Source organism: Tasmannia lanceolata, unplaced genomic scaffold, assembly GCF_043159265.1.
Source record: "Tasmannia lanceolata isolate RefF3 unplaced genomic scaffold, GAP_Taslan_0.1 ptg000006l, whole genome shotgun sequence".
Lineage (NCBI taxonomy): Eukaryota > Viridiplantae > Streptophyta > Magnoliopsida > Canellales > Winteraceae > Tasmannia > Tasmannia lanceolata.
This window is the reverse complement of record NW_027518683.1, coordinates 35,446,682-35,469,701: the sequence shown is the minus strand read 5'-3', so window position 1 is coordinate 35,469,701 and position 23,020 is coordinate 35,446,682. Positions and strand designations below refer to the sequence as shown.

Sequence of the window (23,020 nt, the reverse complement as noted above, 5' to 3'; positions counted from 1 at the left end):
CAACCTTACCGTTGCACCAAGGCTCGCAATTAATATTTACTAATCTTTACTCATTATTTACATTTTTTACCCATTATTTATCAAATCTTTAACTTTCTTGAACCCTATTTAAAACGGTTTCAAGAATTCAAGAAACCCATCAAGAATTTAAGAACCTTGTCTGGCACCAACTTAGTATTGGTTCTGCAAGTATAATGATCTTTCCGTATTCGTTCAACCAAGAAAAAGGTTTATCTTTAGGCCTTGACTTGAGACTTTGGTTAACTAGGCTATGAGAATAGGTAAGGGTTAAAGAACCAATCATAGGGAAGCTTAGGAATAAGAAACTAGAGACTTTTGTGACAGATATAATAGGGGTGTGGGTTGAGCCTCTAGCTCAGTTTGTTAAGACTTTGGTCTCAAACTTTGAGGTAAGAGGTTTCATCCAGCTTACCTACTGCAAAAAAGATTGGCGCAAACCCGCAGGCTCGCGGCTTTCTAGAGGAACTTAAAGAGCTCAAGGGAACCATCCTTCACAATTCATATGGTCATATATCCACACCCGAAATAAATAAACAAGTTTTAAGTGATTTAATAACAGCACAAAGAACCATTAAAATTAACTGTAAAGACAAACCATCAATAAGGCATTTTATGTACTAAGCATGAAAGCGATTAACAATATAATTAGCATAAGAACATGGGGATATAAGACTCAAATAATCAAATCTACTCACTGTTTTATTGCTGTCCACGATAATAAAATAAGATCTAGGGCCCAAATATTGTTGAGAAAATGATAAAAGGTTGAAAATAGGTTAGGGTAATTAACTAGGGATGTTCCTAAGGGTTTCTAAAAGCTAAAAATATGGCTAAAGGGCTGAAATATGGAAAATAGTACCGTTTAATTGCAGCAGTCCTTCCATTTGTGGAACTCGCTAAGAGGCCAAGAAGATGGTGGAGAAGCCCATGATCATGTCTCCAAACTCTAGACAGCAGCTAGCTCACAGTTGATGTGTGAAAGAGGCGGAGAGAGAGAGAGAGAGAGGGTATGGGTGCAGTAGTAGGGATAGAGAGAGATATGGGGGCAGTAGTAGGGATGGAGGGAGAAAGAGAGAAATATGGGGACAATAGTAGGGATAGAGGGAGAGAGAGAAATATGGGGGTAGTAGTAGGGAGAAGGGAGAAGGGAGAAGGGGCAGATGTGAGAGGTAGAAAGAGTACAGAGAAGGGGCAGATATTGTAGAGAGAAAGAGAGGTGAAAGAGAGGGACATTTACCTCTTTGGGAAGAGAGAGAAGCTGTTCACGCATGCCCCAGCTTGCAAAAGATGGAGGGATTCGTGCGCTCCTTTTTTATTTTCCTTTCACAATATTCTTCAAAACTAGGGCACTTTCTCCTCTCAACTCAACTCAACAAAGCCTTTGTCCCAAACTAGTTGGGGTCGGCTAAATGAATCCTTTAGAAAAATTTCACGAAGGTGAAAGGAATCTTCCTAGCTCTAGTTGGGTTCTTCTACGTGGATCATTTTCTTCCATTCTATCCTATCTAATGTCATTTTCTCTGTTATTTTCCTAGCTATCAAGTCTTTTCTCACTGTTTCTACCCAAGTTGTTTGGGTCTGCCCCGACCTCTTTTTACTCCATCACCTTGGCACGAGTCGCCTCTTCTCACTGGAGCATCCAAAGGCCTACGTTGGAATGTCCAAACCATCTTAAGCGGTGCTCTCTCATCTTCTCCTCAATTGGTGCCACCACCCCCACCTTTTTATGAATGTCTTCATTTTTAATTCTATCTAACCTTGTGTGGTCACACATCCATCTAAGCATTCGCATCTCCGCTACACTCATCTTATGCACATGCTGCCATTACTCATATATATATGCTTGTTTTGGTGGACCTCTTTGCTAGCACTAATTCTCAAGTGAAAAGATTGCCCTGCTCCTGAAATAAAGAAAGGAAAATAAGCTCATAAGGACATAATAGGAAAAATAGCCTAAACAAAATAACTGAGGAATAAATAGTGTGTGCAATGGTTGCCCCTAGATGACGTGGACATCCCCCACATCTAGGCATATTAAACGGCGGCCCAGTGCACGAGGCTCCCACCATTGCAGAGGGCTAGATGTATACAGCCTTACCACTGCTTTGCAGAGAGGCTGTTTCCGTGACTTGAACCCGTGACCACCGGGTCACAATGGAGCAACCTCACATCTAGGCATAACAAATAAACATTAATAAGTCCAATAATCCTCAAAAAAAAGAAGTGCAATGATAGAAAGAGAACGATCCAATGGCCGGATTACATCAGAGATTTAGGTGTGAGACTTAAGGCAGTGTTTAAAAACTCCTTGACTTGACAAGGAACTCGCCTGAGTCTACTCCTTTTTGCCTGGCCGCGTTCCGTGTTGCACCACATCCGCTTTCCGCGTTTTGCCCTACAGAGTTAATAAAATCCTTTGACTCTCCCGAGTTATGACTGCGTCACCCATGTCAACCGCGTTCTTGGCCGCATCCGCGCCGAGTCGACAAGGATTTTTCTTGGCCGTGTTCTGCGTCACAATCGCGTTTTTAAACACTGATTTATGGTAATTATGATAGATTTGAGAGAAACTGGTGTTACGATAGGACTGTAGTGAAAGATTGGTGACTGTGAGTCGATTGTTGGGCTGAGAGTGGGCTGTTTGCCTGAGAAATAAGTTATTGACAGGTGTCTATGGTATGTTCATAGGTGTAAAGGCCTGTGACAGGTGCCAAGGTTGGTCATGCCTATAAATATAATGGCCTTTGGCCTTTCAAAGCACTTTAAATGTGTATTGAATTTGACTCCTCTAGCTTGGTATAATGCCTCTTGCTCATGAAGATTCCAGGTTAGTTCTCTCCACCTTTGTGTTTTCTATCCATCTTCTCCATCTTTGTTTCGTTACTTTTCATAAACCCGTCCATAAATCTTTATGAACGCCACCTGCAACTTACCCCTTCCCTTCAAATTTTCTACCACCATTACCCTATGCTTTTTTCCTTTGTGTAGCTCTTAACCCTCACCCACGAGCTGTTCAAGAACACTTTTCCGCTTCACCCAACCACCCATAAAACCCTGTAAACCTGTAACCTGTAAATCCAGTGTTGATTTACAGACCAGTCCGCCATCTTCCCTTAAACTCAACACTTTCCCATTCCCTTTCATCCCAGTGGCAGCCTTAAATCTAATCCTAAAGTCCTTGAACCCATACCGAGCCCAGATCTGACCTGCGATCACTTCTAACCATTGATCAGACTTCTAAAACCCTTCGTTTTGTAAGCTTTCATCTCTGAACGCTTCGCTTATTAGCCTCTACACTTTAATCCTAAACCACACATCAAATTCCCTACAGTATTGAATCATTACAGATCCAAGATTCATTTAAGAACACTTATCCAATGTAATTACAGACCCAGGATTGTGAGTACAGCCTTCCTTTTTGAATCCTAACCCAATCCTGTACCTTGTTGACAAGCCTGCTGTTTAACTGTGCCTTAACAGCCCACTTTCTTTGACAGTTCGACCACCAAACCCATCGAGCATCATAAAACTTTATCCTGAACCCTGTATTAATTACTTCCAATTAACTGTTTCCATGTTCCAGCATTTAACCTACAAAACAGTCCACTTTAACGTGTAACAGTTCATGTCATAGTCTGAAATACATGTCCTTAGTACCCTATTTACCCCTACGTAGTCCAGAAGTAATAGCCAGTTTTACCCTCATTTATTTCAGTGTCATGATTCTGTCCATATTTATACCCTCATTTATTTCAGTGCTAAGGTTCTGTCCATATTTATCACCCATCATCAACAGTCCTAACAGGCCCTTAACATATCGTAGTTTATCCAAACCTGTCCCCCTAGCCTATTGGACCATATTTGAGTTTAAATCTAGGGAAGTATTCTTATCAGTAGGCTATCCTACGTCAATTGGTATCAGGGCTACATATATAGTTGTCTTCCCTTAACTGTCCTACATCAATTTCATCCTGCAATGTTTTCTCACTCTTTTTTTGTGCCTGCCTGTTTCTAGTTTATTTCCAAGCTTGGACATTAGTTCTAATTTTAATCATTTATGTCTATTTTGTTGTAAATCTTTGTATCCATTACCCCTCTCTACAATTAGTCGCAATGGAATCAAATTGCCAATTGCTAACTCCCCTCTCCACACCATGTTTTGCGAGATCACTCGTCTTGTTTTTTGCCAACCTTTGCATGTGCTTGGATTGTGGTGTGATTTCTTTGAAAAGATCCGACATTTTTAAAATGAAACCTAGACACTATGCAGGCCTCATCCCCCACAATTACCCAGGCACACACAAACAAATAAACAAATAAAAGAACCCAAAAAGAGTGTTTTTTCATGCATGGTATTACATTTTCTGAATCCCCCTTCATCAAAAGATGACTGAATAACTTGGTTTTGTAAATACATATGCCTATGAGTAATGCTAATACCTTCGCCTCATTTTAACCGCTAACACTAATCAATCTAGATATTGTATTGATTACACCATCAGATGGGATTTTAAGAATTCCTCCCATCCATCCAACAGCTTTTCAGTTGCCAAAACGAGACCATCTAGGATTACGTCGCGAGCTCTCATCAAGGTATTGCTTAATTACATTGTAAGGGGGAGGCAACCATCAATAACTTAAACTTGCTATATACCATCTTCTTCTAATTTCTGTGAGTGTCATCTATGGATATAGCCACATGTTACTTTTGTGGACTTCCAATCTAATTATATCTATTTGAATCTATTTTATGATGCTACAAGACTTTTTTAATGAAGAACTACACTTTATTCGTCTCCTCCTATAAATGCCACTTTTTCGTGTATGATGTAGCTTTTCAAGGGCTCTTTCTGCTGTCACTAAATGGTCTGCCATTTCAGTATGTAAAGGTCAGCCCAATCAACTTCAGAAACACCCAATCTATTCCAAAGCCTGCTAAGTTTGCCCTCATACCTTTTGAGAGAACGTTCGTTGAGCTGGCTCCTTTTCTTTCTTACACAATAGACACATACTTGCTAGCCGAAATCTTTCCAAGCATATATTTAGTTTTCTTGCTGCCACTGTCTAATGAAAGGTCACTACCATAGGACTCACTAACCCGAGATCCTCTGAAAATCTAATGCCTCTTTATCCACTTTAAAGTTCATCTTAGGCTAAAACAAAACTCGGGTGAGCAAATGGATCCCCAAATCCTTGGAAAACTTTACCTGGCTTAGTGTTCAGGTTGCATATTTTCTGCTGAATGCTGATCCACTTATGGTGTTATTCAGTGATCTTCCAGGACTTGTTAAGGGATTGATTTTATTTCACTTTACGAGAATTGTTTCCATATAATTTCAGAGTAAATGTGAGTTCATTTGTTCTTTTGAGCGAGAGGGGTAGTGGGGACCATAGTTGTCAACCCTTGACTCGATTTCTTAATTTTATGACTCGTGACTCGACTCGACTCGTGACTTGTAAGAGTTTTTGACAGGAACATAAATTTAGTTGAAAAAAATATAATTATATATCAAAAGATGAAGCATGTAAAAAATATAACCCAATAACACATAGATCAAATATAAATAACTATATGCTTGTAACTTGCATGTACAAATATAATTAAGTTCTGGTTGGAACTTAATTATGGGGTGAAAACCCTTGTTTTAGATTTTATTTGTATCCACCCATGATTTATGATATGGTTGGAAGGAGATTTGTGGTGGTTCAGGCCAAGAACCCAAGATTGTCCAAGACTGGGAGCCTCCCGCATGTTACGGTCAAAATTCGTAACATATGAGGTAGTGACAGAAGGGCTAATCTAAAGTATTTTGATGGCTGAACCAGCAAAGGATTGAGTCCTGCATAGAGGAACACACGGTCAGACTACCAACCCGGAGTGATAGCTCCGGATAGGCCCTCCGATGCTTAAGTCAGTAATGATCCCAAATAAAGAAACCAGAGCTATGAATAGTAAATTTTTGGGATTCGGACCCTTACCTTTGCCTTTATGAAGGCTATTTATAGTGTGGGCTTAGGTATTGGATTACCCTTTTACCCTTAGACAGGTGTTAGCCTATGATTAGGCAGGACCTGCTTTAGGGTTTTCTCCTGGGGATGCAATTACTTGTTTACCCCCATAACCCGTTTTTGCCTTGGTGCCAACTGACGATTGGGGTCACCTTTTTATACCCCATTACCGCACATGGTTTTTTGAAGCTAAACTTTGATGGGTGTAGCATGGGGAATCCTGGTCCTGCCAGAATTTTGGGAGTTTTGAGGGATAAATTTGGAGCTATGAAATGGGATTTTGCGGGTCCCATTGGTGCAGACGCTATTGAAGCTAAAGTGCGAGCTATGTACCAAGGAATATGGTATCTTGAGAATGAAGATTTGAACAAGGTAGTGGTAGAAGGAGACTCGCTTAATGTGATAAGATGGCTTAATGGCTCTCATTCCTTCCTTGAGATTTGCCTTTCTTCGATGAGATCTAAGACAACGTGGAGGATGTATCGATTTCTTTCCATCATGTTAGGCGGTCAGCTAATGGTGTGGCGAGCAGTTTAGCTAGAGATGGTGTCTCTAGGGAGAGAGTTGAGCTATTTGTCTTCGTTCCTCTTTGACCCTTGCAGCGGGGCTTGTTCTTGTCTTTCTTTTCTTTTTCTGTCTCTTTATTTGTATACACCTTCTCAATCTTTTTTTCACATTTAATGCAATTGCCTACCATTCAAAAAATAATAATTAAGTTCTAAATTCAAACCTCCATGTTTTCAACCATCAAAACAACAAGCCCCACGCCCAGCGACTCGACTTGACTCGTAAGAGTCATAGTTTTTCGACTCGACTCGCAGCGACTCGTAAGAGTCACCAGACGACTCGTAAGAGTCTTCAACAGGGGCGAGTCACCCAACAACTCGACTTGAAAGCCCTGCGACTCAACTCGACTCGAGAGTTGACTCGTATGACTCGTAAGAGTTTGACAACTATGGTGGGGAGGGCCAAGGTGGAGGGGAGGAGGTGTGGGCTTATAGACAATGACGAAGCTTTTAGTGCTACCAACTTGCAGCTGCAATCATTCTAGGTAAGATGCTTGTGTGCCAATCATGTTGTTGAGCACTCAGAAAGGTATGATCTTGTATTCAATTGGTTGTCCAATTTTTGCTCACGAGGTTTAACTAACCTTTGTTCTTTTAATAAATTGAACATATCTTCTCATAAGTTGGCTGAAGGAGTTTCACCAACCTAGATTCCTATTTTGTTACAATATTTTACACTAATAAATGCCTGAGCAAAACGAACCTGAATAAAAGTGAAATAACGCTTAGACCATACCGGATGCCCAATTATTCTTTCTGTAAGTCAAGTTGCTTTGGTTTTGTTTTATAAGTTGTAGGTTATAAAAGTTACTTTGTTGTTTGCTGTTGGATTATAAGTTGATATTGGAGTTGCTTCGGCAGGGTAATATAAGAAATGTTTTATCAAATATAAACTTTTTTTTTATCAATTATAAACTTTTTTTATCAAATATAAACATTACTAAATTTCTGCATTTGTTTTTGAAGGTCTATGAAGTTACAGGTCTGATTAGCTCATCATATTTTAAATGCTATTCAAAACTAACCAAAGCACAAAAGGTGGAGTGGAACAATCGGTAATTTTCTTTTACGTTGTTTCTGGTGTTTCCCCTTTCTGCAGATTATATTTACTTGCTTTCCATCAAAAGAATTTGATAAGTTTCTCGCTGCACAGGGGCTTCTCTACATTCCATGCACTCCTCGTTGTGAGTGTTGCTTTCTACCTTGTCCTGTTATCGGATCTTTTTCAGAATGGTTCACGTGATGAATTGATTATAAATAGGAAGTCCGCCGTATCTGACACCATATTAGCAGTAAGTTGTTGCTGTGAGTCTACAATTATGAGGTTTCTGCTATATGAATTCAGTAGTATATTTATTTGAGTCATTTATGCTTTCTTATGGAGCTTGTGATTCTGTGTATGAACTACTTACGTATGTGGACAATGTCATACTCATAATTGCTTCTTTAATGCATTTGCGTGCTATAACTTGCATTATTATACCCATGGTTTGAAATTTCGGCCAAAGACCAACCCCGAAAGTACCTTGATTCGGTGTCGGTCCTGAATTTTGGCCATAATTTCGGAATTTCGGCCAAATTTTCTTTTCTTCTTTTTTTAAAAAATTTTTTTTCCTGAAATTTGAGGCTGAAAACGAAAAAGAAACTGAAATTTCAATCCTTGATTATACCAATGCTACTCATATGCTATTTGTGCTATCAAGTGAAGATTGACGTAGAGTAACCAATAGAGAACATGATGGCTCTTTGTCTACTTGCGTGCAATTTTGTTCATAATGGTCCAACAGGAACAATGTCTAAATGTGTTTTCGAAGGCCTGCCAGTTCAGGACTTTTGATCTAGGTCCTGGATTGCAAGGGAGGCCTGTATATACATCCACTAATTTGTATGAGAAGCCTTTATGTCAAAACATATGGAAATATTACCTTCTAACATTTGCGTGCAAATCCTTCAAAATTACTCTTAAACCTTAACAAAATCATTCCTGTAGTTACTGTATTCCCATTACCTACCAACCTTACATTTGAAAACATATTTTTAATACTGAACACTGCTATGGTCTATAGAGTTACATACGTTTACTATGTTTCTATAGCCTCAAGTTTTTCTTCAGTCCATAATTAATTACACTTGGAATCAATCGATTTTATGGATGACAAAATATGGATTTCTACAGATGAGACATCTTTCAAATCATTTCCATACTAATTGGAGTTGAACCTTACTCCATAAAGAAAATTTAAAGCAAAAGACAGGATCTTGCAGAAAATGGGTATTTTCGAATCTCGAATACCCAAACCAATTCTTCATTCATTCATTTTTGTGGGGGAATGACATATGGCTTGTTTCCTCTTTTTCTTCTCCATGATCAAAGATTGAGTGATACACTTTTTCTTTGGTTTGGTAAAAAAGGGGCAGTTCTAGTAAGATTTGTAATATGAATACCTTTACTCTTTCAGAGATGTAAGGTGCCATTCTAGGATTCGATACCACGACCGCTGAATAGAAACACTAAACTAAAAGCCCAGACAAAATGAGCACTTAGGAAAAAAAGGCCATAGGCAGATAATGAAGAACCATAAGACTGAATTACCTGAGATGCCTGTGAGGTCCTCTGTATACACCGGAGCTCCTTCCCTCCTTACCTGGGAGGGCATTTTTGATCTTTTTGCACCCAAAAGCAACCACACACTATATATAGCCCTCTAACCATTGTTTTTCCACCATCTTCTCCTTCACCCTTCTCTTACAACTTTCACCAACACTTTCCCACCTTCTTTTCTAGCCTCTTAAAGCTTTCATAAGAGATCAACTCAAAGGCTCTTATCTCCTACAACTACAAATCTTTTATTTCCTACAACTACAAGTCTCCACTTCTCCTACAACTACAAGTCTACACTAAAGATCAAAGGCTTTTATTCTCCACTGGATTTTGGATCAAGATCATGATCAAAGGCTTTTATCTCCTACAACTACAAGTCTACACTAAAGACAAGGGATTATCTTCTACAGCCTAAGGCTTCTTCAACTTCAAAGTCAACTTCAAAGGCTTTTATCTCCGATCTCCACCTCCATTTATAAAGGATTCAACTTGGAAGGCTTCTACTATCTCTCCTCCGAAAGGCTTAAGGAAAGTTAAAGCTTCATGTAATTTCATTTCCTTATTCTCTTTTACTTCATTTCAACTTAAAATATGGGCACGTTCTGCGCCTAGGCGTAAGGGGAAAGAAGCTGTTGTAGAACCGAGTGGGGGAAAAAGGAAAAAGAAGGGTCTTATAGAGGGGTTGAGAGATTTTTTTGCACCACGAACAACCCCTGGATCCCAGCCAGGCATTAAGAGTGCTTTGGCATCAAAAGAAACCGTAGATCGGGCAAATATGGCAGTTGGCATGCTTTACTATAATGCCACCCTGCCTTTCAATGTTTCCAATTCACCATATTGGCAGCCGATGTTTGATGCCATAAATCGTAGGCTCAGGTTATAAGTCGTTTACTTTGCACGATTTAAGGGGGGCATATTGAAGAAAACTGTAGAAGAAGAAAACAAGTACTTGGGGGAAGTTAAGAATTTCTGGAGAACTAGTGGTTGTAGCATTGTGACCAATGAATGGATAGACACTAAACAACGTGCCTTAATTAAATTTTTGGTGTACTGTCTTAAAGGAGTAGTTTTCCTAAAATCCATTAATGCATCTGGCGTAGTGAAGAATGCTGATGCATTGTTCGCAATTTTTGATGAGATTGTTTAGGTAGTAGGTCGGAAAGTGTAGTGCAGTTTATAACTAATAGTGAGCCAAGTTATAAATTTGCTGGGAAGAAATTAGAAATTAAATATGACACCTTCTTTTGGACCCCGTGTGTAGCCCATTGTTTAGACCTAATCTTAGAGCACCTGAGCAAACCGGATGTGTTTCCTCTAATAGAAAACACAATTGACATGGCTCGAAAGGTTACAAGGTTTATCTACAACCACGCAGGCCTACTGAACTTGATGAGACAGAGATTAATAGGTGGGAGGGACTTGTGTTCTGCGTGGACCAGATTTTCTACAAATTTCATTAGCATACAAAGTCTGGTGCTTCATAGGAATGCCCTACAACAGACGTTCGTGTTTGATCAGTATGCTGCTAGTAGGCATGTTCGACACGAATTGGGTGAAGAGATAATGAGTACAGTGTTGGACAAACAATTTTGGGACAACTGCAAGCATATTTTAAACATTAGCGAGCCACTGGTGAGAGTGCTACGTTTGGTAGACTGGCAAGACAAACCGGCGATGGGTTACCTATATGAGGCCATGGATGGGGCCAAGAAAACATCAAGGCCAGGCTAAGGAACAAAAAGTCATATTATGCTCCCATCTGGAGGATTATTGACCAAAGATGGGACAAACAACTTCATAGTCCCCTCCATGCTGCGGGACACTTTCTTAACCCTGCTCTCTTTTTCAGTTCTACTTTCTCCAAGCATCATGAAGTCACCAGAGGTTTGATGGAATGTGTTAAATCGATTAATACCTGATGAAGGTACGCAGGACACCATCACCAATCAGATTGAGATTGAGAGCTATCGGGAGTTTACCAGTATGTTTGCAATGAAGATGGCAATCCGCAACCGAGACAGATGGGGACCAGGAATATTGGTTTATTCATTTAATTAAGTATATTTCATTTAAAATTTTCACAAGTAAATGCTTAACTATTGTTTACTTTACAGTTGCATGGTGGAACCATTTTGGAAATGATGTCCCGGACTGAAGAGTTTCGCCATCGGAATTCTCAGCCAAACCTGTAGTACTACTGGATGTGAAAGGAACTGGAGCACTTCGGAGCACATCCACTCGGCAAGGAGAAAAAGGTTGGAGCACCAGAGGTTGAATGACTTGGTGTTTGTCCATTACAACCTCAAGTTTCCAGAAATGTATGCTACGTAATTGAATTGAAATTAATCTTCTCATATTTCACTTCTTAAGTTTAAAGTTAAATTTTAAGTAGTACTTACTCATTTGTGTTGGACATTTTTTTCAGGGGCTTAAACAGAATATCTTCTACCTCTAGCGACCCACTGAGTATAGATCACCTAGATATTATGATGGATTGGGTTGTGGAAGATGAAGATGTTATTTTAATTCTAGACGACATTGGCTGGAAAAATATTGAAGCGCCTTTTAGAGTTGCTAGGGCCGACGACGACGACGCAAACCTTGAAGACACTCCTCCTAGAGATGGTGGTGACGGCAGTGATGAGGGCTACCACACGGTTGAGTATGATGATCCTCATCCATATGATTCACCACCATGACCATGCTGATTTAGATTTAGAGATGATCTCAGATGTGGCTGGCAGTGATTTAGAGATATATTTGGCTTTTTTTCTTGTATATTCTACTTTTTTATGTTTTAGTTGAAGTAAACTTTGTTTTTTAAGTAATAAAGATGTCTTTTAGTTCATTTAATTGTTTATAATATTTTTCTAACTTTCTAATTTTTTGGATTTTTTCAAATTTTTAACTATTGTTTTAAAAAAATAATTCCCTCGCCGGAGCGGAACAAAAAGTTTCAAATTAAGCGGACGAAACACTGAAACGCTCCGTTCCGGTAAGCAAAACGAAACGGCGAACGAAATGGAATTTATAACTTAGAGGGAAAGTGCTAGAAATGATAAAACGATCGTAGAATAAAGAGTTAAATCCCTAAATCTTTCAACAAAAGAAAAGTATCAATAGAATACATAAACTCCCCTAAAAGAACTTTGTATAACTTGGAACTCAAATTAATCAGTCCTTGACTATATATTAATAAAAGTTTTCCTGAAACCTATTAAAACTCATTGATTATATATTATTCAAAGTTTTTTCTGAAACTTATTAATGCTAACTCTGGAAGTTGACAAAAAATCATCGTAGTTCTTTTTAGATTTTACTATATATTGGGCTACGTTTTGAGGCTCAGAATGACAAAGTATTGAAAATTCCGTAGAAATATGCATCGTAGTTCTTGAAATGACCTTCAAAACGAGATTGAGATTTTCAAAATGGAACTTAGTTGAAGAGTTCCACCACCTGAAAGTTTCTGCTTCAATTTGAAAAGCACTCCTTTGCTGGTTACATCAATTCTGCCCGTTTGTAGAGAAATCGACTTCAATTTATGTTACCCTCGTGATTCATCATTTTCTTTAAAAGATATGGTGTTTCCTCTTCCAATTTTCCAATATATTATTAAGAAGGAATATGAGTATATGACCCAAAATTGATGGGATTCGTAGTCACCATCTTAGAATTATTTTTTCAAAAATTCTATTTGAAAAGTTTTTCTTTGGGAATAGAAGCTTGTCAGAAAATCAAAGAGCATGCTTTCAAAAATAAAAAAATAAAAAATTTTCTTTTCCAACATGGATAACATTTTTTATTTGTGACGTGAAGCTCTAAACCTTCAATATTTTCGTCTTCATCGCAATTGATTCTAAATCCTGTTCAACACCATTAGTTTTTAAAAAAATCATCTTTTCAACATGCATAACATATTTTTATTTGTGACGTGAAGCTCTAGACCTTCAATATTTTCTTCTTCATCAGAATTGATTCTAAATCCTGTTCAACACCGATAGTTATTATTATTATTTTTTTAACAAGTAAATATAATATAATAACATAGGTACAGAGGCTTGCTGTAGCTAGAGAAAGACACAAAAATGAAAAACCAAAAATATTACCAAATTGACATCTTTTGCCAGACAACCAAATTTGGACATGAGATACAAAATTTGGCTGAGGAATTAGCCTGATCATTTTATTTGCACTGTCTAGACTCTAGGGAGGAGCCTCAAACTGCAACCAAATTTCAACTTGCTAAAATAATGTCTAAAAACTCTATGATGGGATGTACTCCTATTTTATCCACCTGATGGTGTTAAGGGAGATGTCTTCAAAACAAATTGTGGTTGGACCTAACCAAGGAGCACGCTTAACGCTGCTCAACACTTCTCTAACATCCGCTTCAACCTAATCACTATCATCATTGGTATCTTCATATGTCAAAATTATTCTACCATTAGAGTCAGAGACCCCTCCATCACCTCGGAAAAAAAAAAAGAAACAAAAGAGAAAAAAACCCAACCATTGCACAAATGACAAATAGCAGTGTTGTCCTTGTGGGGGACTTTATTGCTTCCCTCCAAGTTGCTTTTTATGGGGGAGGGGCTGACCATACCTTGGGTAGTCTTACTAGGGGGATAACACTTCACTAATTGAGATCATGTTGTTAGTAATGTCTTGAACAATACTACCAAAAAAATATGTGATTTTGATGTGCAATCGGATACTTCAATAATAATGTAGTCTATTAATTGATCAAGATTTTTGCATTTTCCTTAAAATATTTGATCATTTCTACCCTTCCATATTATACATGATTTTGAGGGAAAGATAATTCTCCATAAGCATTCAGTCTCTTATTTCCCTCCGGTTTACGCCCCCAAGACTAGGAAAACTGACAGGATATAAAACATTTATATCAAGACACAATCGGAATAATCCAAAGAAATAACTCCTTGTATGCGCCATCCACAAATATTAACTAATGAGTAGGTAGGAAACTCCCACAAGGAGCCACATAAGATGCAGCCATGATAATCACAAATCATCTTTTTGAGTAGTTGGTCACCAATGATGATCTTCTTGTGAGGAAGACACCGCATAAATGCTTGGCCCTAGAAGGGGCCATGGAGTTCCATATGTTGAGGAACCTAGAACCATTTAGGAAATTTGCAGATTGAGCTTAATAAGATTTGATTGAAAAGATCCCATTTCGAGGTTACCAGATTAGCTCATCTGCATAAACATAGTTGATAAATAATGTTTCTTTAACTTTTTAGGCAAAAAAGAAACTCATTTGAGTCTTTGGTTGGCATACTCTCTCAAAATTGGCGTGACAACATTTTAGGGACTCTTCTATCCAAGTAGTTAGCAATTAAAGCCCTAGTGTTGACACATCAAATAACTTTATAAATACCAAATCAAGAAGGATATGGGAGAAGTCGAGGTCTCAAATTCCGATTTCCAAGAGTTCTAGATTGGGGAGTTGTGGGACCTAGACATAGACGACTCCCCTTCCTTCGGTGTTTAGGGAAGATAAACCTTATGGTACCATAACTCTTCCTCATTATTTAATAGGCTCCACCTGCATCTGTCTTAAGAGTCATATTTTACAGCCTAATGTTCTTTATGCTAAGACCACAACTCAGTTTTACTTTATAGACTTGCTTCTAGTTAATAAGGTGGATTCCATTCAAAAAATGTGGAAAAAAAGCTGGATTCACCCAAATATAATGCCATCATTCAGAAGGAAACTTCATTGGATTCTCTATTTTCTACGCAACGGGAGGGGGGATCCTATACATAGGAATTAGGATTTGTTGATCCATCCAACAAAATAGTTTCTTTAGGAGACTTAATTTTTTTGGCCTGTTGTCTCAGATAATGGAAAGTATGATATAGGTATGTACAGTACCAATGATGCTTCAACAAAGAGAATGGTGTCATCCATGTACTGTAGTTGTGAGATACATGGGCTGCCATCTCAAGACTTAAGGCCCATAAGGAAGCCATTTTCCGCGGGTTTTGAGAGAATATAATCAATTTTTTCATTACAATATAGAAAGGAAAGGAGACAAAGGATCCCTTTGATTGAAACCTCTAGATGCAAAACAATGGACAAATTGACCCCTCACAAATAATGACGAATAAGTGAACACACTAAATTCATTTTCCCCCTTTTAAGGTCTAAACCGACTCATTTTTTCCGAAGTCAGGAGCAATGACCATTTCAATCATAGGCTTTTTCTAGGGCAAGATTAAAAAGCATTCCAAAGGAACCCAATTTTTTGGTGGAGTAAATGACTTCATTTGCCCCGACAATTCCATCTAGGATCTGCCTACCAGCTCAAAACTACTTTTAATTAGATGCATTCAGGAAAGGCATGATTCTTTAAATTCTAATTGAGTAGACTTTGTATATATTTTGTAAACACATCCGATAAGAATAATCATCCTAGACCTCTTTATATCTTCAATGTTCTTAACTTTAGGGATAAGAGGACAAATGAGGCGTTAAAGGCTTCATTGGTACCATGGCAGTAGAATAAATTCCTTCATAACTTTAAGTCAGATTTGAATAAATTCTTTCATAACTTGCTTTAAGTCAGGTTTGAATAAATTCTTTCATAACTTGCTCTAAGTCAGGTTTGATAACATCCCAAAACTCTTGGAAGAAACAGCAAGAAAAACCATCAGGGCCAGGGGGCCTTGTCCTTGTTTTAAGGACTGCTTTTAGTTAGATTTTTTTATTTTTTGGATGTAATGACTTGGATTTGGGGCAAAAATTTTGATATGATTTTTTTTTCAAAATGCCAAAATCCGAATCGCTACCTCAAAAAGGGAAACCACAACAAAACAATTCTATTCCATTAACTGAATGTCTATTGCATGATTTATCTCAACTGTTAATATCAAACTATGTCCAGGGAATATACTGATGGTGGCAAATCATTGAATCATATAAGAGAGCCTCAATCAGAGTACATATAGAGACAGGTAAACTACGAGAAGTATCATGTCATCTCGATGAGGTATATGGGTCATATCTATCTCCTCATAAGTATATACACATTGGAAATCATCATAAACCCGTCGGGAAGTGGCCACTCGTAGCTCTATGGCCTTCCCTTACTATAGTACGAGACGTAAAAAAAACATCGTGTATATAGATTATGGCCTAAACATAAAAAGTCCTACTACAGGAAATTCTACAAGGATAATCAGTTAATTCAATGACATAGGTGCAAAAAGAATGCGAATAATCATAGGAAATAGCAATATAATCACAGAAATCATAATTGTAACTAATATTATAAAAGTCAACCATCACTTGCCTGCCTAGGTGATCGATGAAGTCTTGACACTGATCTGAATATGAGGATCCTGAGGTCGAAATTTAATAATTAGCTTGGTGTAAGTTTCTTCTTTCGGTCTTATGTTAAAGTTATTTAACATATGCCTATTATTGTCCTATGATATGCATTTTTATTTATTTGTTCAACTAATCTCTATGTGGTCCCAAAAATCATATTTTTCTATACCCTAAAATATATATATTTTCATCAAATACTCTGAAAATATGCAACTAAACCAGCCCTAATAACTATAAAAAAATCTGCGACAAATCATGAAATAAAACGACTAAAATCAGCATTTAATCATGCATTAAAAACCATGGAAATCTCCACTTATTATGCCCTAAAGACTCTTGCAAAATCAGCACTATTTTTGTGCTTAGATACATAAAATCAGCACTTATTTAGGGATATAAAACTACCAAAATCAGCAACTAATTAGGGCATAAAACTGCCAAAATCAGCAACTAATTAGGGGTATAAAACAATCAAAATCTGCAGTTTTCATGGTACGAAAACTCTGCAAAATCAGCAGTTTTTGTTAGTTGATCAACATTAGATGGTCATGGAGAGAATGGAAAGGAAGAGGATGGAGAATATTGTAAAGACTTGGCCCCACACAGGCCTAGAAAGTCAATAACCTTAATTAAATCTGGACCGTAGATCCCCAGACCAAAAATCACAACAGTGTATTTCGTTTTTTTGGTATAACCAATTTTTGGGGCATCAAATCTTGTCCGTTCGACATGATTTTGGTCCCTGTAGATGGGTATTTCGAATAGCTATCCAACGGATCCAAGATTTAGCGATTTGAACGTGATTTGAGCAAGTTATTACATTTTTTCTGTTAGGGTTAGGCATAGTTACGAGTTTTGTCTTATTAGACAACTTTTGGGTTTTTATTTTTATTTAAAACTTTAGTTTAATTGTTAAATTTGATAAGTACACCCTTAGAGAGTTTTAATAAAGATGGACTCTTGCTAATTATGAAATACTTAAATTAGAAAACTAACTTTTAACATTAAATCTAATTGGGAAACCCACTTTAAGCACAAAACTTATTAGCTATTAAAAATCCAAAACATGGGCTTTTGCAACCCTACTTGTGCACACCAAGAGAGAGAGAGAGAGAGAGAAGGAAAAAAAAAAAAAAAGGAAAAGAGAAGAAAAGGAGAAGAAGAATTGGTGTTTTTCGTCGTTTTGGGTTTTCGTCTTCGAGTTCCTTTCCGATTGGTACATAGAGCTTCACGTCTGATTCTACACTCAAATTATAAGGCAAGTGATGACTGACTCTTGTAATAATGATTACATTAATGATTTTGATATTATAGTTTTGTTTCATATGACTATTCTCATATCCTAGAACATGTATCCTTGATCTGTTAATAAAATCTACGGTTAGAAGTGCCTACTTAAGATTTTTATTTTTAAGCCATATGCTATATACGCGGGAACCTTTGTTGCCTCATATTAAGGTATGAGATGTCTGTATATGTATATGGTTTTAGATAACCACAGACTACGGTTTGTGATGATGTTCACCGAGTATATACATATGATGCATTAGATGGGACTTTCATATTTTTATAAAAGATGATTTATTGATAGTATCTTTATCCTTGTGTCTCTTTTACTTGTTACGTGTTGTCATCATATTTAGTTATCAGTTGATCCTGATCATTTATCTTGAGATTTTTGTTGTTTCCTTCTTATCATGTGAATACCATAAGAACTACTACTATAATGCAATTTACATTTTTGTCACTCTTATTGCTTGAGCCAGTCACATGACGTTGCTATTAATTTAGATTATTTTCCAGACCTTGTAGGTGAGGTATTCGTCAATGAGCAAATCTAGGTGGCACATGGGACGGGAGAGAGCACTCATAGGATTTCTTTTGGGGTTGAGATAAATCATGAAATAGACATTCTGTTAATGGAATAGAATTTTTTTGTTGTTGTTTCCCTTTTTGGGGTAGCGATTCGGATGTTGGTATTTTAAAAAAAAATCATGTTTAAAAAATTCCCCCCAAATCCGGGTTGTTACAAATACGATGGAGAAGAGAATTAGTTCTCTCTTTCTCCACACATAAATAATATATATGTGTGTTGAGTAGGGTACATAGAAAGACCAAAATACCCCTCTTAAGAGGAGTAAATACAAATGTCCACTCTCAACACTCCCCCTCAAACTGAAGTGTATATATCATACATCCCCAGCATGTTACATAAGTCATTAAGCCTTGCCCTATTGAGTGGTTTTGTGAACATGTCTGCTATCTGATCAACTGACCTTGTCAACACAGTGGTAATCTCTCCTTTTTGGATTCTGTGACGAATAAAGTGACAATTCACCTCTATATGCTTAGTTCTCTCGTGAAACACAGGATTCATTACTATATAAATGGCAAACTTGTTGTCGCAATGGAGCAACGCAGTTGATGATTAGGATAACCCGATCTTTGACGTAAAAGATCTCAACCAAATCAACTCTTATCCTTTATAGGCCATGACTCTATATTCTGCCTCTGCACTTGATTTCGACACAACCTCTTACTTCTTTATTTTCCACGATACCAAATTGCCTCCAACAAAGGTACAATATCCACTCCTAGACCTTCTATCTGCAGGTGACCCTGCGCAATCTGCATCTGAATATCCTTCAACCCTCATATGGCCATGTTTCTTGAAGAAGAGTCCTTTACCAGGACCTTCTTCAAATACTTCACTATCTAAGTGACTGTCGACCAGTGAAATGTTCGTGGTGCACTCATGTACTGACTGATTGCACTAACTGCATAAGAAATATCTGGACATGTGACAGTCAAGTAGATCAATTTCCCAACCAATCGTCTATATCTACCTGGATCCTCTAGTAGCTCCCCCTGATCAGGAGAAAGCTTGACAGTCGGGTCCATAGGAGTTTCAGCTGGCTTTGCTCCCAAAAGGCCAGTCTCCTCCAATATATCTAATGTGTACTTCCTTTGCGATAGAGATAGCCCTCCCTACCTCTATCCCTAGAAAGTACCGCAAACGGCCAAGGTCTTTGGTACTGAACTCTTTCTGAAGGAAAACCTTTAATCTTTGTATGCCTGCACTGTCGCTTCCTGTAATGATGCTATCATCTACATACACAATTAGGAATATCCTGCCATCTTTACCCTGAGAGCTAAATACCGAATGGTCTACAACGCACTGTTTCAATCCAAATCGTATTACTGCCTCACTGAACCTCCCAAACCAAGCTCGGGGAGACTGCTTAAGGCCATATAGTGCCTTGTGTAACCTACAAACAACATTCTTCATCTCCCCCTGAGCAACATACCCAGGAGGTTACTCCATGTACACTTCTTCCTGTAGATCACCATGTAAGAAAGCATTCTTGACATCCAGCTAGTAGAGAGGCCAGGACATGTTGACTGCAAGGGAAATCAAAAGGCGTATGGAGGGAATTTTAGCAACAGGAGAAAACGTATCCATGTAATCAATGCCATAAGTCTGTGTGTATCCCTTTGCAACCAATCTACCTTTCAGTCGCTCAATTGTCCCATCAAGCAGATATTTAACTGTGAACACCCACCGACAACCAACAACATGTGCCCCTGGAGGTAGAGGAACCAACTGCCATGTATTATTCGATCGCATAGCACCCATCTCTGCATCTATCGCCGCTCGCCAACCTGGATGAGCCAAATCCTCTACAACCGAACGAGGAATGGAAATAGAAGATACTGAGGATAATGGGATGATGAGTAGAATGTGAACATGTACGAGAAGAAATAGGGGCATTATCAGAATCAACGATTACCTCAGGAGCAAGGGGCGACCTAGCAGACTTTGGACCTAGCGGGCATGAGGTGTCATCTGCACATGCATGAGGTAACGACTCCTTATCATGACGAGTATAAATTTGCAATGGCTTAGGTGGGACCACATGCGAGGGAGGTGGGACCACAGGTGAGGGAGCTGGGGTAGGAGATAGTGACGGCAACGAAATTTGAGACTCAGGCACAGGTGTAGAACCAGACTGGGTAAAATATGGGATATCCTCAAAGAATGAAACATCAGCAAACACATAGGTACGACGAAGTTGAGGACTATAGCAACGATATCCCTTTTGAGTGCGAGAGTACCCCAAGAAGACACACTTGATAGCACGAGGAGCAAACTTATCGAGCCCCGTGGTAAGATCAAGGACGAAACAACTACAACCGAAGACTTAAGGAAGTAAGGGAAATGGGTTAGCAAAAGGGTGTAAAACAAAGAATGGCGAACGATTATGTAAAACTGACGACAGAAGACAGTTCGCTAAGAAGCACGAGGTGAGAATCACATAAGCCCAATACAACTTTGGAATGTGCATCTGATGAAGAAGAGTTTGAGCCATATCAACGAGGTATCTAAGTTTCCTCTCTGCTACACCGTTTTGCTGAGAGGTATGAGCACATGAGGACTGATGAATAATGCCATGACTAGATAAAAATTCATGAAATCCATTAGAAACAGAAAAGTATTCACGAGCATTGTTGGTGCGCAAGCATTTTAAAGAACACGAGTACTGGTTAGTTATCTCAGCATAAAAAGAACGAAAGACAGTATATACTTTTGAACGGTCTTTTATTACATATACTCAAGACATCCTTGAAAAATCATCCACAAACATAATGAAATAGCGATAGCCAAATAAGGACGGAGTTCGACATGGACCCCAAACGTCATAATGAACTAACTCGAACGGACGCGAGACACGACTAACAGAACGCGACTGAAAGGAAACACGATGGTGTTTTCCATCCTGACAGGACTCACAATGAAAGGGACTAACTGGACTAGACACAATGGACGAATGCTGCAGTCGATCTACTGGTGGGTGACTAAACGGCAATGCCACATAAAGGAGTCAGCCGAAGTACGTAGTGCAGTAGGCAGAATGTCACCATCAACGGCAAAGTAGTAGAGTCCATTCACCTCATGGCCCGAGCCAATCCTCCTCCCAGTTGCAAGGTCCTGAAAAACACAATAAGAGGGAAAGAAGGTCATAGAGCAGTTAAGGTGACGAGTTAACTGACTAACAGAAAATAAGTTACAGGGAAAACTAGGAACACATAACACAGAGGAAAGAAAGAGTAGGACCAAGGTGAGTGTCCCCTGTACCCGAAACAGGGCACATCGCCCCATAGCTAGCGTAACAGATGTAGAAGTAGATGAAGCCTGAAAAGGACTAAGGAGACTATTGTTACCAGTCATATGATGGGAGGCCCCTGAATCAATGAGCTATGAATTTGAGCGACTCAAAGAGCAAGATGGATTGCTACCTTCGGATGCAAGAGTGGCAGTGGCCTGCTTCCCCTTTTCCTGTAAATGTAAGAGTGACTCGTACTCAACACGGGAAACCACCAGTGTATCAAAGGAAGTAGTCGTGGAGGAGACAACATTAGAGCTCTCAGTGGGAGCCCTATAAACATGATGTGCAGCGCGGTGGGGTCGTAACTCCGGATACAAATCATAACAGAAATAAGTAGTATGACCATCCATACCACAGTGTACAATAACGAGATCCACATCCACCGCCACCGTGGCCTCCAATACCACGACCTTCTCCTGAATCACGACCAAATCCTCGACCAGAACCACAGCGACCACGGCCACGACCCCCACGTATACCGCAACTATAAACAGACTGAACAACAAGAGCATATCGCTCACTCGCAGGATCAGCAGGAACATCAACTCGAAGTGCATGCTGAACACGAGAGAAAACCACATCCAGGGACAGTAAACTGCCCTCACCCACTATCAACTGGCGAATGGGAAGAAACTCTCTTCCTAGAACTGAACAACACGTAAATCTTCCTTCTGTTTGGCCAACACAATGAGTTCTGTAGAGGGCGGAAAATAGGAGTCTAGCTGCTCACACAATCCAACATACTCGGAATAATACTTAGGTGCAGATCGCTCTCCTGGCTTTGACTGGAGGAGGTCGGAATAAACATCACAAATCTTCGTAAGATTGTTAGTTCCTGAGTACAGTGTCTCTGCATGCAACCAGACAGCTCGCGATGATCCTAAGAACAACATATGATTGGAAATCCGAGGTTCCATACTCTGACACAGCAACGACTGAAGAAGTGCATCTTTTTGGCTCCACTTATCATAAGTGGAGTCCTTATGTGATGGTGGATCCGAGGTAATAAAGCTCAACTTTGCCCGGCCACAGAGATAAAGCTTAACCGACTGACTCCATGTAGGGTAATTGGATCCATCAAGTTTGATGGAAGTCATGGACGTAACAGGGAAAGGACCCGAAACAGAAACAGTGGATGAAGTAGAGGGTGTAGTCATGGTGAATATCCACACAAATCCGTAGCATGATGATCCAATCAAATGAGCCAACAATCCACCCACTATGTACCCAATCAACTAGATAACATAAACAGTCTTAGGCAAATCCACGCACAGAACCACCAATCACCACC

At 38.9% G+C, this 23,020-nt stretch overlaps 1 protein-coding gene across 6 annotated transcripts in view; it reads left to right on the top strand.

The window, feature by feature from the left end:
• LOC143880260 (TRAM, LAG1 and CLN8 (TLC) lipid-sensing domain containing protein) overlaps positions 1-23,020 on the top strand; it is a 48,649-nt gene that overhangs the window by 12,164 nt on the left and 13,465 nt on the right. For all 6 annotated transcript variants that reach the window (XM_077383098.1, XM_077383096.1, XM_077383099.1 and 3 more), the window contains 2 exons: positions 7,563-7,651; positions 7,750-7,888. In XM_077383098.1, the coding sequence (XP_077239213.1) occupies positions 7,563-7,651; positions 7,750-7,888 (228 nt within the window). The remainder of the gene's footprint in view (positions 1-7,562; positions 7,652-7,749; positions 7,889-23,020) is intronic.